The sequence below is a fragment of the Hakea prostrata genome, unplaced genomic scaffold, assembly GCF_041222555.1.
Source record: "Hakea prostrata isolate BN-2017 unplaced genomic scaffold, UWA_Hpros_2 contig_27, whole genome shotgun sequence".
Taxonomy (NCBI): Eukaryota; Viridiplantae; Streptophyta; class Magnoliopsida; order Proteales; family Proteaceae; genus Hakea; species Hakea prostrata.
Window position 1 is genome coordinate 296,739 of NW_028291146.1, and position 17,701 is coordinate 314,439.

A 17,701-nucleotide genomic window follows, 5' to 3' on the forward strand; every position below is an offset into this window, starting at 1 on the left:
TGGTCTCTATGGCAGACATGCTTTAAGTCATAGCACTGTACTTCTTTGGGTAGGTCACGCGTACAGCTCCTGTTCGTAGTGGGTCCGGCATCCCTCTCGGACAAACCATGGCAGGGGGTTAAGTCAACACACTCTCTCACAACCATTTGGCATAAGTACTGGCGTATGTCAAGGAAAAGCCTAGCCCAATGCAAGTCATCTACTTAGTTATATCAAGTCAGTTCCAGATACTTCCATTCCTCCCCTCTCGGGATTCTTTCCGGTATCCTTCACACTAGAGTCACGGATATTACTCACCGGACTCATCAACCCTATTAGTTATCCACATATGGTAAACGGGAAGCTCTCATGTCCTCTCACGGATATAACTCACCGGTCTCGAGCGCCCATGAGCCCAAGTCCAGCCATATGCAACCCTCCAATAAATGGCCCCCACAATGTGATTCCCGTCCTCTCACGGATATAACTCACTGGTCTTGAGTGCTCGTGAATCCCCATTGCTACCACGGGTCGTTCGGTCTCAATACCCTTCCGGAATCGGGTCTGATATAACAAGGGTGTATCCTAGCCAAACATTGCTAGACATCCCTAGGTATGACAACCATTGATTCGGGAAAGCGTCGATGGGCAACCCCGGAAACATCCCATACTATATCCGATAATGTCCAAGGACAGAAGTGTCAAAAGGACACCTCCCAATCCCAAACCAAACTTAATCAAACACATTCTCAGATCAGTCATGACACACACAACCAGTAGTTCATCATATAAAAGAGAATGTAAAAGCGACATCAGATTAAGCAGTAATAAGTAACTCATATAACATAAATAATGAAAAAGATGATAGAAACAAGTGCTACTGTTCCCACAGTAGGAGATCAGAATTAAAATACAATAACAGTAGGTAATCTCATAGTTTCATAAAGTAGAAACCAGAGAACAAGTAATCTATGCAGTTAAGGAATTAATTGTCCTTACCTTCTAACTCGAATGGAATCTTAAAGAATCAAGTATGATCTTGACTAAACCGGAGAAGACAGTCCTAAACAAGTGCACACAACATGTTAGGAAAGATGCATAAAGGAAAAGATCATAAATCAATCGAAACAGACCAAGATTGAGGTTGCTGTACTCATTGGTCGATTGATTGATCTGCTAGACCAGTCGACCAATGAGTCGACCAATGCAGACAATGGCCTGCAAGAATCCGAATTTTGAGAATCCAGAACCAAATTCGATGGTTCAAAAGGATACAAATTAGAGGGGAATTCTCATGGTAGTATTCTAGGATATAGAGAATATCAAATCATAAATCAAAACAAGTTCTCAAGTTACAACCTAGAAATCATGAGGTTAACCTAATTAGGTTGAACATAGGTTAGGAGGGAAAAATAGAAAAATTAAAGATAATGAACTAGGATAAGAAAGAATTCAGATCTAGTAAAGAAAACATAATAATTGGGTTAACATGATCAACAAGGGGGTTCCTGGGTTTAATCCAAGAAAATTAGGGTTTCACCCTTTTGGCTCCCTGGACAAATAATTGTGACATCTGAATGAACAAAGACAAATCAAAACAGGAAAATATAGATGATTAAGTTTTAGGTTAACACAAGGTCACCCAAAAAGGATTTCCCTTTCACAAGGTAGGTTACCAAAAGTTCTCCAGACAATCACATAGGTTAGGGTTTCAAAGAATTAGGGTTAGATTTTCAAGAATTCAACAGGCAGGGTTTAAGATCATGATGATGATCATGAGTCTTAAAGAATATGGTGAGATCAGAGAATTGATGATTACAAGAATGCTTCATCATCTTTCTGATCTCAATGAAGAACAGAATAAAAGAAAAAAATCAGAGATAGAAGAGAGAGTGAGTGAAATCATACCTTTGCCGAAGAAAGATGAAGAATTCTTCAAGTCTTTGCGAGAAATCACCAAAGGATGCAAGGGAATGGGTTAGATTAGGGTTCTAACTCATTCCAGAGGCTTAGGAGGCGGAGGAGGCGGAGTATTCCCGAGATTAGACTTAAATAGAAGAGACAGGATTCAAATTTCAAAAACAGAATCAATTGGTCGATTGATTGGTCGATTGGACCAATCGACCAATGAGTCGACCAATCAAGACAGCAACTTCAAAACAGGGAATTGAAGGCTCAGATAAAGTCCAAACATCAAGGGGTTTTGCACACACCTAGAGTGACATACCTAGGAGTTAGAAATGCTTTTGAATCAATACAGAGACCACTCCAAGACCATCAACTAATCCAATCTTCATCTAGGTGCAGTTTCCACCATTGGGACACTAGCATCAACACTCATGGATTCCAATCCAGCCATCAAGTCTTCAACGGAAATGGCCCAAAGATGACTTCTTGCCTTACTTTGGGTCACTGGACCTACAAATAACATAGTTTCTGGATTAGGGTCAGGGCTGGGTTTCACAATGCTGCCCCTCTAGTCAAGCTCAGTCTTATTACGCTTGGAGAGTACAACCCAGCCGGAAGGATGGGAGATAGAAAGAAGATGAAAGTGCACAAAAAGAGCAAGAGATGGCATAACGCCAAGTTCAAAACACAAACCCAAGAAGCCGACGATGAGACGCCAGCTATTGGGAAGGAGCATTCCAAGGAAAATGTCCCAGTGATTCAGAATGGCTGAGAACAAAGGATTGAAAAAAGGAAAGCAAACCCCGCTTTCCAGTGCATCTATGTACAGGGAAAACTCGCCCGGAAGGGTCGAATCAACCCTCTCATCAGGATGGGGAGCCCTAATATGATAAGAGGAAGGAAAATCAAAACCCTGGATTGCCGAAAGAAGGGTTTCCTCCTTGTAAGAGGAGGGAACAGAACTAGGTCCGCCATTAGACCTAGAAATTTGTTTTGACTGCCAAGAAGACTCGGTAGTCACCCTAGGAGTCTTGGAAGATCCAGACTCAGGAAGGGCGGAAGGAGTTTCGTCCTTTCTCTCTAAACTTTTATGGGAAACTTTAGCAAATTCGCGCCAGAGGACAGTTAGGGTTTTATTATCACTATCCGACTGTTCGGAAGGAAGGGAAGCAAAAGCTTCGTTACCACTACTATTACTTACACTGGGTACCAGGGAAGAAGAAACCCTATTATCCTCCATTACAAGTTTCAGTAAGGTACAAAAAAACTGGAGACAGGAAGTTTAAATTTTGCAAAAGGATCATCAAACTTACTGATTCAGTGAAGCAAAGGCTTGAGAGCGAGAAGGCGCAAAGTAGACGACGAAAGTTCAAATTCCAGACAAGAAGAATGAAACCTATGAAGACAATGAACCGCTTTTAAGCACCCGCATGAGTGTTCGAGGACCTAAACGATAAAGATTGATTCAACATCAACGGTCAAGATTTGAAGACGTTTTGAAAGTTTGAACTCACAAATCCAAAACAGGCGTTCGGAAACCGTCGCTTGGGTTACGTGAGCCACGATTGATCGCCTACAAAGAGACGCGTGGCATTGTCCTCACAACACTCGAGGAAAAGTGACCACCGCATTAAATGTGATATTACATTTAGTGGAATATGCAGAGACTATTTCCTGACGAAGAACCCAGTTAAAAACCAAGCCCTCGGAATTGACCGAATGCTTGGTCCTGGGGGGCTCGTGATACGGAGGAAATATGATCGAACCTGGTTCGTACTCGGTTTGACGCTCGACCCCGGTCGAGGGGAGAGGGAATCGACTCGCTTCCGAGCGAGCCGGGTCTAGAAGATAGCTTGCTGAGGAAGAAAAATAAATCGGCCAGAGGCACACCCTAATCCGACATATGGATTAGGTTAATTACCCTAATGATGGCAAACAAAACTTGGCGGCTGTCACTTATCATTATTGAAGGGATAATCCTTGAATAACCAAGAGGTTATCTCAGGAGTCCTCTACTAGTTCAAACTAGTAGAAGTCTATTGCTCAACGGATCTAACTGTTAGGATCCAATGACTATCCGAAGAAGGCTCAAATGCATCCAACGAAGAAGATTGGAAGGTACACTCTATATAAACCTTACTTACCTACGAGGTGAGAAGGACTCAGATCTATATACACACTGGTAGACGTAAACTATCAGAGGTTTACGATCTAGAACACTTTCCTAGTTTTTCATTCCTTAGCTCTGTGCGTCTAACAGAGCCGTTTGTGATTATGCTCATCAACTGACTTAGCCTTCGGAGGTGGACTCCCGACCCCAACGGTCAGGCCACATCTGAAGCTTTCATTTTATAGGTCATCTCAAGGAGATCTAAGGGCTGAGCAGATTTTGGACACATCAGAGGCTATGTCCAACATTAGGTTTTTCACTATATTATTCATGAAAACAACTACATACAATGCTCTATTAGAAGAGAATAATTATATGGGAGCTTAGAAACCCTAAGCCACCGCTATTCATGGCCCCACCCTAAACAGAAAACAAACTTCAAGGCCCAAAAAAACATGGACCCTCTACAGGCTATGGAGGCATTGCCTACACACCTCCGCTCACTCACCGGGTAGCTGGACCCGTGCTTGTCTGCAACACAATGAGAAGCATGAGCCATACTCAACAAAAACTAATGTGATTTACTTGATAAAATAATGATACATTGGTTATAATTTTGCCAATAACCCTCAAAGCACACCGTTAGCACTCATATAAATAATCCCTAACTATTCACATTTTACCGGTATTTATAACCCATAATCAACCTTAATCCCCCCTCTCTCTCTCTGCCACTTGGCATGATCTAAGGGCCTATCATTCTCCCTTCCTATTGCTTATATACAGTTTTCTCCTCCCCTTATTCTTCTCTTTTGTTGTTTTTTTGGGTAATTTGACATTCTATGCTCCCCTGTTTTGCTCGAATTTAAATTATTAGTTTATGTTTGAAACTTCTAATGAGTTTTAGGTCTGGAATCAATATATTCATTCAACCTTTAAGAGTTCTCTACTTTTTGAGACTTTAGCTTACAGTTGGAGATGGTGCCCCAGCCTTCAAAAAGTCTATGTTCACTGAAATGACATCGCCTTCTTCCTTCAAACCCGCCTTCACCATGTCCAGTTGGGCAGCTCGGAACCTCCTCACAATCTCTATGCTCTTCAATAAGTTCTCCATGGCACCGTCGTCGTAAGGTTTTGACCTTAGTGGCTTTGATCACTAACCACCATGGACATCTCTCCGCAAAGAAAACACGATAATTTTCATTGGGTGATGCAATCCTTGCAGAGTTTCAAATCAAGGGTTTGTGATTCAAGGCCGATGGATTTGGCTTGAGAGTGAATGAAATCTGCAGCAGCATAGTATTCAGGGCAAGGTATTGTTGGAACCTGAAGATTATCTCCGTTGAATCATCTGGTAACGAAACAAGTACTGTCGACATGAATAAGAAGAAGAGCATAATGGAAATTCTCTCCATTTTTTTTTCTTTCAGGAGAGAGAGCACTGAGAGTAGTGAAGTTGTTCTTCCAGCTCTGTCTTTAAAGAGGTGAACTCTCCAGTTTGAAACCATTTCTCTAAGAGATTTCGAGAGATCAAACCAATGCAAAAGAAATCGCACGGAATAGAACCAAAAGTTTCCAGTCGACTAATTGGAGCAAAAACCATGCATTAGAAGGTTGTTAACGTAAAAAATGCATGCAATAATCATGCAGGAAATATATATTGTTTGATTTAGTGATTTAAGGATTCTTTTTAATATGAAAAATAAAAATTTATGCATTTGATTCACTTTGTGAAGATGTCACCAAGGTAGAGTGCTTACATCCGCAGAAGTAGAAGGAAGGGAGGAAGAGAGGGATAATAGGTAGTTCATTCCCGATTTCTAGTGGATATTTTAGCTGACGATTGTGGCTACAGAAAAAAGTAGATATTCTTGGAAGAAGTTAGTTATGGCCGTTGGTATCCAACCCAAGTATCACAATGTTGAATTTCATATAAATTTGAATCTCCTGTTGAGAGGAAAATGGGAAAGATCATCCTAAAAACAAATTAAGTTCCATCCAAGAAAAAGAAAAAGAAAAAGCCAAATAAAAAAAGGAAGAATTATGCATGGTGCTATTCTTTTCTGGATTTTCTTAACTTCTTTTACCTGGATTGTTAATGGAGAAAGAATCCTTGGAGAAAAAGCAGTTGCAACGACCCCTAAAAAGACAGCAGCTGCACCAGGAGGCTCCGGCGGCACTTTCGACATTATGCGTTATGGCGCTAAAGGAGATGGACGAAGTGACGATACCAACGTAATCAATCCACAATTCTTAATTCTCATTCTTTTTTTCTTTTTTCTTTTCTTCTTTTTCTTTTATGGTTTGCAGAGAGATATTATGAACCCTAAATTTTGCAGGCTTTCATGGCGGCTTGGAAAGAAACATGTCAATCTTTAGGTTCAGCTACACTTTCCATACCAAAAGGAAGCTTCTTAGTTGGTCCCCTTAAATTCAAGGGGCCCTGTAAAAACACTGGTTCCCTTACTGTCCAGATGCAGGTGTATTTCTATAGCAAAAAAACCATTTCTTTCTTCTCAAAACAGATTGGATTGTTCCCTAACCTGAGGTTTTCGATTATCTATACAGGGTGACTTGAAGGCAATCATGGATTTGGGCAAGTATGATTTGGATGATTGGGTCGAGTTTGGATGGGTGACCGGATTGACGTTGACCGGAGGTGGGACTTTTGATGGCCAAGGCGCTGTATCATGGCTTGCCAATAAATGCCCTAAAAGTCTCACCAATTGTAAAGTTCTTCCAACAGTAAGTGGATATGGATTCAACTATTTTACTTGCTGGTTTTGTGTAATCTATCGTTAGGGTTTCATTAACAAAGGTAACTTATTTTGGATACAGTCAAGATAAAACATTGCGGCACAAGGCTATTTGGATTTTCTGGAGAGTCTATTTCGGTAGAAGGAACTGTGGAACTGACAATAACACTGGGAACACATCCACAACCGGTAACTACAGTTACTAAATTTTTGTTAATAAAAAGTCTATCAGCATACAATATAATTCTCGGGAGACCAACGTTGAATGCTATTGGGGCAATAGTTTCGACGAGATATTTGAAGGTCAAGTTCCCAACTGAAGGAGGCATTGGAGAATGCAAATCGGATCTGAAAACTTCAAGGCAAAGCTATACAACCTTTTTAAAGGATTCAAAAGCACAAGGTAAGGCACTCGCCCTTACTGTGGAAGTTACGGATAAAAGGGATGAGGAAAAAATTCAAAGAGGTGAACCGGTAGAAAAGATGGAGAAATTTTGTTTTGGTTTGGAGAATCCAGAAAAAGGGACCATGATAGGAGTTGATCAGAACAGTCAGGACAAGGAGCAATTGAGAGAATTTCTTCAGCAAAACAGTCAGGACAAGGAGCAATTGAGAGAATTTCTTCATTTAGCGCCTGGTCAACACAAGACATGCCAGGTTTAAGCAGAGAAGTGGCAGAGCATTGCCTTTGGATAGATAAATCTATCAAGCCAGTGAAACAGAGGCGAAGGAATTTCTCATCAGAAAAACATGATGCAATTAAAGTTGAAGTGGACAAGCTTAGGAGATCTGAGTTTATTGAGCAAATCGAGTGTCCAAGGTGGCTAGCGAATGTGGTAATGGTAAAAAAGCATAATGGAAAATGGGAATGTGTGTAGATTACACTAATTTGAACAAGGCATGTCCCGAGGATTGCTATCCTTTGCCGTGAATTGATCAGTTAATTGATGCTACATCAGGTCAGCAAATGTTGAGTTTTATGGACGCTTATTCTGGTTATAATCAAATTCTTATGAAAAGGAAGACCAACCTCATACGACATTCATGACCAATCGGGAAAGCTATTGTTATAAGGTTATGCCTTTTGGGTTAAAAAATGCCGGTGCAACATACCAAAGGGCAATGAACAAGCTGTTTGCTGATCAGATTGGAAGAAAGATGGAGGTTTATGTAGACAATCTTCTTGTAAAAAGTCAATTTAGATATGATCATCTCGCTGATTTAAGAGAGTGCTTTGATGTATTGAGGAGAAATGGAATGAGACTCAACCCTGAGAAGTGTGCATTTGGAGTTTCATCTGGTAAATTCCTTGGTTACATGGTCACGCGAGGGGGTATCGAGGCAAATCCAGAAAAAATCAGGGCTATCTTAAATATGACAGCACCCAGCAGTATGAAAGAAATTCAAAGCTTAACAAGAAGAGTTGCAGCATTAAGTAGATTTATATCAAGATCAGGAGATAAGTGTGCACCATTCTTCAAGGCGTTGAAAAATCTAAATGCACTCAACGAATTCAAATGGTCGGAGGACTATCAGAATTCATTTGAAGAGCTAAAGAGGAGGCTTACCAGTCCACCAGTTTTATCTCGACCAAAGCCCGGAGAGAGCTTGCAGATATATCTATCTTCTTCAAAGGTGGCAGTAAGCGCGGTGTTAATCCGGGAAGAAGGTACTGTCCAAAATCCTATCTACTTTGTAAGTCATACATTGTTAGATGCAGAATCTAGATATCCGGAATTTGAGAAACAGGCTTTCGCCTTAATAATAGCAGCCAGGAAGCTCAGACCTTATTTTTAGGCTCATCCAGTTATTGTTCTTACCAACTGGCCTTTAAAGAAAATACTGCATAAACCTGATATGGCGGGGAGAATGGTGTCATGGGCAGTAGAGTTAATAGAACATGATATAGATTTTAAACCTAGAACTGCGATAAAAGCACAAGTTTTGGTTGATTTTATTGCTGAAAGTATTTCATCACCAGAGGGGGAAAAAGATTCTAGTGAGGTGTCTTCTGTGTGGACCTTACATGTAGATGGGTCAAGTCATTCACAGGGATCAGGAGCGGGGGTGATTTTACAAAGTCCATTCGGATTTGTAATTCAGAATGCACTCTGGTTTAATTTTCATGCTTCAAACAACGAAGCAGAGTATGAAGCTCTTATTGCAGGATTACAACTGGCCAGATCCCTCTGTGTACAAAGCATTGAAGTAAAGAGTGATTCTGAGCTGGTGGTCAGTCAAGTCACGGGAGCATATGGTGCAGAAGATGATCGAATGGTCAGCTATCTTAAAAAAGTATGGCAATGTAAGGAGTGGTTCACACATTTCTCAGTCACGAGGATATCTCAAAATCAAAATAATGAAGCAGATTCTCTGGCAAAATTGACATCCGCAAAATCTATTTCTATTCCACAAGCTGTATATTATGAGGAGCTAGATATTTCGGCATATTCAGAGCCAAAGATAATGGAAATTGACGCGGAGATATCTTGGATGGATCCTATTATACAGTATCTGAAGGATGGTTTTCTACCTGAAGATAGGGAAAAGGCCAGAACTGTGAAAAGAAGAGCCGCCAGGTTTATTCTAAAGAATGAGCTATTATATAAAAGAACAGTTTCTGGGCAACTTTTGATATGTTTGGGACCCTCTAACGCTCTTTATCCCTTATCGGAGGTCCACGAAGGAATTTGTGGAAACCACTTAGGTGGGAAAGCTTTGGCTTATAAAATTCTAAGACAAGGATTTTATTGGCCACGTATGCAATCTGAGGTGATTGAATATGTAAGAAGGTGTCATCAATGTCAAATTCATGCCCCAATTCAGAACCAGCCAGCAGAGCATCTAACATTAATTCTTAATCCCCTTCCATTTGCCATGTGGGGTATGGATTTGTTGGGGCCTTTTCCTGTTACAACTGGAGGGAAAAAGTTTTTAGTGGTTGCAATCGATTATTTCATGAAATGGGTAGAAGCGGAAGCCCTGGCAACAACTACAACAAGTAATATTGAAAAGTTCTTCAGAAATCATGTCATATTCAGATATGACCTACAAAAGATTCTACTGACTGATCACGGACCACAATTTGACAATGAAAGATTCAAAGAATTCTGTGCAGACTATCATATTGAATGCAAGCACTCGTCTGTGGCATATCCTCAATGCAATGGCCAAATTGAGGTAACCAACAGAACACTTTTGCAAGGAATAAAAAGGAGGCTAGATGAAGGACATAGCTTGTGGATTGATGAACTACCTCATGTACTATGGGCGTATAGGACTACAATCAGGACTCCAACAAGAGAAACTGTGACACCCAGCCCAAATCTAGCCCGGAAACCCGATCTGTTTTGGGTGAAGTAGGGTTTGTTAATGTTGACTTTGAAGTTGGACCGTGATTTTAGTTTTGTTTAATGTTGACTTTGAAGTTTGACCGTGATTTCAGTTTTACTATCTTTTAAAATCTTAGGAAGCCATATCAGACCTTTCCCTTAGAGTTGATCCAATGTCCCAAAATGAGGAAGATGTCTTTGTGGGCCATCTCAGTAGAAGATATGGTGTTTGACCCAAAACCCATGGATATTGATGATGGTGTTTCCTTATGGAAACCTTATTTGATTTGGTGTTGAACTATTTATTTGTGAAGAAGAACTTGATTGATGGACCTAAAGCTTAGTTGGACCTGGTTTGAAGACATCCCTCCATACTAGGTAAGTAGTATGATGTGTTGAAAGAAGCCCATCCAAAAATATTGAAGTTAAGCCCATTAAATCCTTTGTTTTGAACCAAGCTGTCCAGGCAGTGGCATTTTGGTAAATATCTGTTTTGAAGGTTTTCAAAAGCTTTATTTCTTTTAATTTCGTGGTAAACTATTCCCATTATGTTTCTAAACCTCTAGATTGTTGGATCGACCTTTGAACTTCCTCTTTGGCAATCAATCAACCACCGGGGGTAGTTTGGTCAGTTTGGTGAAACCCTAGTAATTCTTGGACTCTTTGTGCTATTTAAAAGGGGGAACTCCATGTTTTTCACTCTCAATCTGTTTCTAAGCCTTGGAGAACGTGGGATAAGCCCTAGATCCTCTCCTTCGAAGCCAAGGAAGATCCTCAAGCATCTGTTCAGATTTCTTCATCGGTTTCTCTTCTAAAAGGTTAGTATTCAATTCGTTTCTTCTTTAATTCATTCTTTCTTCTCTACTTCTGATTTTCTGATCATGAGAAGGGTATTACACTGCTGTAATGACCTCTTCTTTAATTCTTTTAGCCCTAGAGTGAATTCCACAATTCACTCTATGTTCTTGAAAGCCATATGGCGATGATCCTTGAATTTAATTCCACCAAAGCTCTTAATGATACTTTCCCTAATTTTCTACCTATCTTTATAATTGTGGGGAAGGTCTCATATTATTACCATGACCTTCCCTTGTGTCCTCATGATTGATGAGTTGATCCCTAATTTTCCTTGGAACCATTGGAAGCCAGAAGGGAGAGATTTTGAGGGGAAATTCTTGGGTAACTCTTATGAGAGGGTAAGCAATTGGGAACCCTTTTATTTTCTGTTAATTCATTGGACCCTCCCCAAAACCTTTCTTGATTGTAAATTCTTTGTCCTAAGGGTGAATCTTATTCTCCTTAGTCTTTCCGTGGGATACACGGATTCTTGTTAGTAATCCCTAATTGTATGATTTGAATTTCTTTCCCTTCACTTTAATTGAAAACCTTATTTTCTCTCATTAGTAGACCCTTCCTAATTCCATTCTTTATTTTGAAATATTAATGAGATGTTCCCTTATCTATCTTGGGTTGTTTTTGTGGGAGTTAATTATGGGTAACTCTCATGGGAGGTAACCAACTCTCATGAGAGGTAACCATATCTGAGACCCTATTGTTCTTTTATCTGTTGGAAACTTCCCAACACTTTTTCAGATTGTGCATTCTTTGTTTCTCTTTCCCATGGGTGAATCTTGATCCTTTGTTTCTCTTTCCCTTGGGTGAATCTTGATTCTTTGTTTCTCTTTCCCTTGGGTGATATTTGTGTTAACCTAAACTTGATCACTATATTTTCTTCATGATCCATGTTTAACCTAATTAGGATTTCTAATTATTCTTTCTTCGTTCTTGTTCTTGATTGAGATCAGGAAGAAGATGATGCATTCTTGCAACCATCTATTCCATGATCTCATCCTATTCTTTGAGATCTATGATCATCATCATGATCTTAACCCTAGCCAAATAAATTCCTTGAAACCCTAACCCTTGAATGATCTTTCTGGAAACCTTTTGTAACCTTCCATGTGAGGGAAACCTCATGGGTAATATTTCTATTAACCTAAACTAGATTTCCTATGATTTCTTGTTATTTTGATAACAATCACTCCGTCTCTTTCCGTGATCATAACCTTTTCATGAGCCATATGTTATGATGAAACCCTAACCCCTTTATTATTGACCTATTGAGATTGATTTTTCGGACTATGATCTCCCCCATGTCTTCATTTGGGTTAGGTTGTACTTGGTCATCAACCCCATGAGCAAAGCACCCTTGTATAGCAATATACATGGGGGCGGTTGCTAGTGGCGGTCGATTGAACCAAGCGACCGCCTGGAGCGACCGCCCGGTCTGTTTTCGGGGTTTTACCCTATTTTGCCCCCTGATCGTTATAAATAGCATCCCTCGCCCTATTAACGCATTATTATGTTATGGATTGCTATTTTGGGCGATTAGATAGTTGTGGAAACGTACGGGATTCAGGTCTGAAGTGTTGTTAATGATATGAAACATTTTCTCTTCTATTCTTGGTGATTCTGATTAAGGTAATGAATCTCCATCTGCAATTCTCTTCTTTTTAACCTCTAATTGATATGAACCCATCTCCTTTTTGTTAGTGGTTACCCAATTGATTTGTTGTACTCCCTTTCCAATGTTCTTGATGAGATCCTGTCTAGAAACGAATCCCTGCATTTGTTAATGGATGGATCTAGTCAAGGGAAAAGTTTCTGGGTAATCCATTTATGATAATTGCTAGGTTTCTTTTCACCTAGTGTCTCTTGGAGTGTTAGATTCGAGACTTTGGCAATGATTACTCGAAATCCGGATTGAAAATGGATGATCGAAGCCCTGAGTTTCGGATCTGAAACTCTCCGTTTTTGGGGCGGTCACTAGTGGCGGTCGCTCAACCTAAGCGACCGGCTCAAGCGACCAGCCGGTTTCCAGTGTCTATGTAGGTTTGATTTTTGAATTGTTTTGACTCTTGACTCTTTTATATTCTTGTAACCCTATGCCTAGGTGTTCTCTGTTTCAAATAAAAGTCTTATAATAGTTTCTGGAATTCAAGTTAGAGGAGTTTTACATAATTACAGGTAAGGACATGCATTCTTATTTATATGCAATTACATATACATGATGATTCAGCTGTTCTATTTACTATTCTTTGATCATGTATCTTGCTATAATTGTATAAAGCATGTGAATCTTATTGTATACTCGCTGTTTGTGGTGTTCCTTGATGTACTTCATCTTTTATGATATTGCACAACTGTTCATGATATGATAAAGAGTGATGTAGTGTGATTGTGATGGAAGGGGTATTCCATTGGGATATCTTGGCTTGGGATATCGAAGGGCTGTGGAATGGGACACATGCTTGCTGATGTCTCCAGCACTATCATGATTACTTGATGACATACTTAGGTAGTCTAGAATTGCATGGCTAGGTACCCCACATGCTATTACCCTTTCGGCAAGGGAATTGAAGCCGGGTGACCCGTGGCAATGGTGACGTGACTATGTTTCATCCTACAGCGGTAACCTGTCCGTGCGGAGACTCAGTGGTCCACTGTTGGTCATGTAATGGTAGGGTTGCATATGTTAGGGTTGGGCTCATGGACGTCCAAGGAGCGGACCGAGTGTCGCGAGGAGTCATGAGAGCATCCACCCCAATAATATGTGGATGACCATAGGGTTAAGGAGTGGAGTCCAACAGAGGTAGCCAGTCCGTGAGGATTCACACTCCTAGGTTGTGAAGGATACTGAACCAAGTTGGTTGGTGCCATAGGGGAAGTATCTGGACTTCATATAGTATGTTGCCATTATGACTTGCATTGGATTAGAAACCCCGACATGCGCCAGTACTCATTGCCAATGGTTGTGGTGAGAGAGTGTTGACTTAACCCCCAGCCATGGTTTGAGAGCCAGGTGTGGACTTAACCCTTTGCCTAGGATCCCTATAGAAATAACCAGTCCTTGCCGGATCAGAGTGATGAGACTTACCCAAAGGAGGGCTGGTGTATATCTTAAAGCATGTTAGACATTAGAGACTTGCATAGTTAGATCTTAGTAGCATTCATATTTCTGCATATCATCCATATCATTTCATATGTGCATTCGTGGATTGTATTGACATATATATGAGAATTGCTTGTTCCTTACTGAGTTCGTTGGAACTCATTCCTTTCATTGTATGTATTATATAAACTGTATAGATGGTTGCACAACGTCGGAAGTTGCAGATGATTCGTATGAAAGAGCCTTCTCGTTTGAAGCTGATGTGGCACAGACAGTGATACATGAACTTGCAGAGCATGAAGCCTCCTGAAGATAAAGATTATTTAGTTATTCTTTTTGCTTCCGCTGAACTCGATATTACATTTGATTCTTGATTCTTTCCTTTGATTATTTCTTGGATATTTATTGGAGTATTTGGACTCCTGTAACATTTTTATTAATTATTGCACTATTCTTGCTCTTGATTATCTGTATTTGTATTTATTATTATTGATAGACTAAAACCATGGATCCTGTGACGGTTCGCACCCACGGGTTGTCGGGCGATTAACCGGGCCCGGCGAGTGGGGTGTGACAGAAACACCTTTCAGATTGGCATATGGGTCAGAAGCATTGGCTCCAGTGGAGGTTATGGTGGGATCAAACAGATATGAGGGATTTGATCCAATAACTAATGAAGAAGGACTGCTGGCAAACCTTGAATTTTTAGATGAAGTCAGAGAAAAAGCCTTATACCATAATATAGAATACCAGAGGAGAACGGCAGCGTATTATAATGCTCGAGTCAGACATAAATCTTTCAGAGTAGGAGATTTGGTTTTGAGGAAAAAATCAGCATCAGATCCAAGGAACTGTGGAAAGCTTTCTGCAAATTGGGAGGGGCCATATGTGGTGACAAAAACTCTGAGCAGAAACACATATTGGCTGAAAGATTCTCATGGGAGCTATTTGAAACGACCGTGGAATAATTCACCTTAAGAAATATTATCAGTAGAAAGGAGACAAGATTTTCTGGTATTCTTGGAGAAATCATCTTATTAAGCATGGTCATCTTAAATTTCTTCTTCATTACTAATCTAAGGAACATTTTTGCGAACTAGTCTTCTGATCACGTCATTTCAAAGTTGATCTAGGGTCATTCCTTCCGAGGATGATCCCGACTTTCCGAAGTCAGGCCCAAGTGGTCAGCTTTATGAAATCTGATCACGCCATTTCAACGCTGATCCAGGGTCATTCCTTCCGAGGATGATCCCGACTTTCCGAAGTCAGGCCCAAGTGGTCAACCTTACGAGGTCACGTCATGCCTTTTCAACACTGATTCAGGGTCATTCCTTCCGAGGATGATCTCGGCTTTCCGAAGTCTGGCTCAAGTAGCCAACCATCTGAGGTGTGATTATGCTAGCTGATCCGGATCATTCCTTCCGAGGGTGATCCCGACTCTTCGTGAGTTAGGCTCAAGCAGCCAGCCTTCGGAGGCCTGGTCATGCTTTCCAAAGCTGATCAAGGATCATTCCTTCCGAGGGTGGTCCCGACTCTTTGTGAGTTAGGCTCAAGTAGCTAGCCTTCCAAGGCCTGGTCATGCTAAGCTGATCACGGATCATTCCTTCCGAGGATGATCCCGGATCACTCCTTCCGAGGATGATCCCAACTTTTCGAAGTCAGGCTCTCGTAGCCATCTTTCTAAGGCAGCATTCGGATCGAGAACAACGGAATTAATAAAAAAAAATTAACTCAAGGATCAGGTTACATCGAAGGCTATTTATCGAAGTTCAAAGATTATGTGTAAATCATCATCTCAAATATTTTTTCTTCAGAAGTATTTCAGCAGAAGTCAATGAAAAATACAAAGTTTGATCAGAGATATATACATCTAATCAATTATGAGTTGGTTAGAAGATGATAGCTAGCATTACAAAAGATACTATTCTATCAAAGCCAAAAAAAGCAAAAGAAAGGAAGAAAATTTCATTAATATAAAAAATTGACAAGTTCAAAAACCTCATATGCAGAAGAGGTAAACAAGGAGGAAAAAAGGTAAGTTCATAAACAAAGGAGAGTGTATTCTTCAAACTTATGGTTTTGCATATGGATCAACATCTGTAACATTACCAGATGGATCAACATCAGCAGTATCATTAGCAGCAGTCTCTTTATCATCTTGAGCAGGTAAGTTGTCATCAACATTGTTATCTGAATCACTGGCAGAATGGTCTTGGCCAGAACTGGAAGACTCACTCATATCATTGTCAGAATCATCTTTTGATGAGCAATCAGAGTTGGGATATTTCAAGTTCCTAAGCTTAAAAAAGGTTCTGGATGGGAGAAATTCTAGGGATAACAGTTTGAAATCTAAATCAAGATGAATCTTAAGGATTTCTGAAAATATTTGATCAGAGCAATCCTTTACCATATTCTTGCAAAATCCGAGGAAAGTTGGATTATCTCCAACTTCCTTCACTGAGGAGGTAACTGAATTTAAGACTATTTGATTTTCACTTTGTATTCTTTTCTTCTCAACTTCAAACTGTTTCCTCTCTGCTTCTAAATCTTCATGCAGTAAAGTTTTGAATTTTAAAGTTTCATCCGGAAGAACATAAAGACTTTTTTTCTCTTTAGAAACCAAACTAAGAGAAGCATTGAGATTATCTCTTTCTGTTGTCATTTAACTGAGTCTCAATCCCAAATCATTATTTTTATCCTCTAAAGCAGACTTCTCCAGTAAAATTGAGCTGAAAGCTTTCACATGGTATTCTTGAGCCAACTCTAAAGTTGTATTCAATTTTTCAATCTCATTGTACTTTTCCTGAAGTTCATTCTTTTCTTTCTCAATACTTTGTGATCAGAACAAGGCTCTGGTTAGCTTTCCTTTAAAATCCTCTCTTTTATCTATGGCTATTCTGGCCCTATCAAGGGCATCATTCTTTAACATTTCGAGCTGAAAAAGCTCATTCCTATAATTCAAAACAGCATCTCTCAACATAGAAATCTCTTCCTGCAATTCAACACAATGGTCAGAGCAAAGTTCATAGTCAGTGTGTAAGCTATCAAGATCATTCATCAAATCAATCTCTTTGAATTCAACATCTGTTAATTTTCTCTCTGAAGAGTCCAATTTTCTCCGAGGATCTTGTACCTCATTGACCAGTTTGAAATTCCTTTTGATCAGTTCATCATTTTCCTGAGACAAAGTTTTCTCTCTCTCCAACACTTCAGAAAATGCATTGAAGGCAGCCCCAAAACATCTGTAGATCAACCAATATATATGTATACATTAAAAACAATATAAATAATTAGATCAATAGTAAATTAATTCTAAATAGAAGAATGAGAAAAAGGTCTATTTCTTACCCCCACCCATGAGAGTAAAGATCAGAATCAAACATTCGAGTAGTTTTCCCCTTGTCACGGGGGATTCTGCTTTTTGTGCCCCATTCTCTGGCAGCCTCCCAATTGCGGCTGGCCATATGATTTTCTTTCAAAAACCACTCAGGGTGGAAGGGATTTCCGGAGTCAGCAATGCTCATGGTATCATCCGGCTGGTCAGGGACTGGTTGGAGATTAGCTATCTCAAGAATGTTCTCAGGATTTACATTTACAGCAACATCATTTGAACCAGTCTGCATGATGATATTTTCTTGGTCTTCATGACCATTCTGAGGATCAA

The 17,701-nt window shown here is 40.0% G+C and overlaps 1 protein-coding gene across 1 annotated transcript; it reads left to right on the forward strand.

Annotated features, from left to right (window-relative positions):
• Positions 1-6,040: 6,040 nt before the first annotated feature.
• On the forward strand, positions 6,041-6,799 carry LOC148999193 (exopolygalacturonase-like). The gene is made up of 3 exons (XM_089141395.1): positions 6,041-6,232; positions 6,337-6,477; positions 6,566-6,799. The coding sequence occupies exons 1-3, from the start codon at positions 6,041-6,043 to the stop codon at positions 6,797-6,799; spliced, it is 567 nt and encodes a 188-aa protein (XP_088997521.1).
• Positions 6,800-17,701: the final 10,902 nt, after the last annotated feature.

Excerpts from the sequence above, each read along its gene's own strand:
- LOC148999193 (XM_089141395.1), top strand. The coding sequence starts at position 6,041 with ATGCATGGTGCTATTCTTTTCTGGATTTTCTTAACTTCTTTTACCTGG. Across the intron at positions 6,233-6,336 it reads GACGAAGTGACGATACCAAC|GCTTTCATGGCGGCTTGGAA; the intron begins GTAATCAATCCA and ends TAAATTTTGCAG. Across the intron at positions 6,478-6,565 it reads CCCTTACTGTCCAGATGCAG|GGTGACTTGAAGGCAATCAT; the intron begins GTGTATTTCTAT and ends TTATCTATACAG.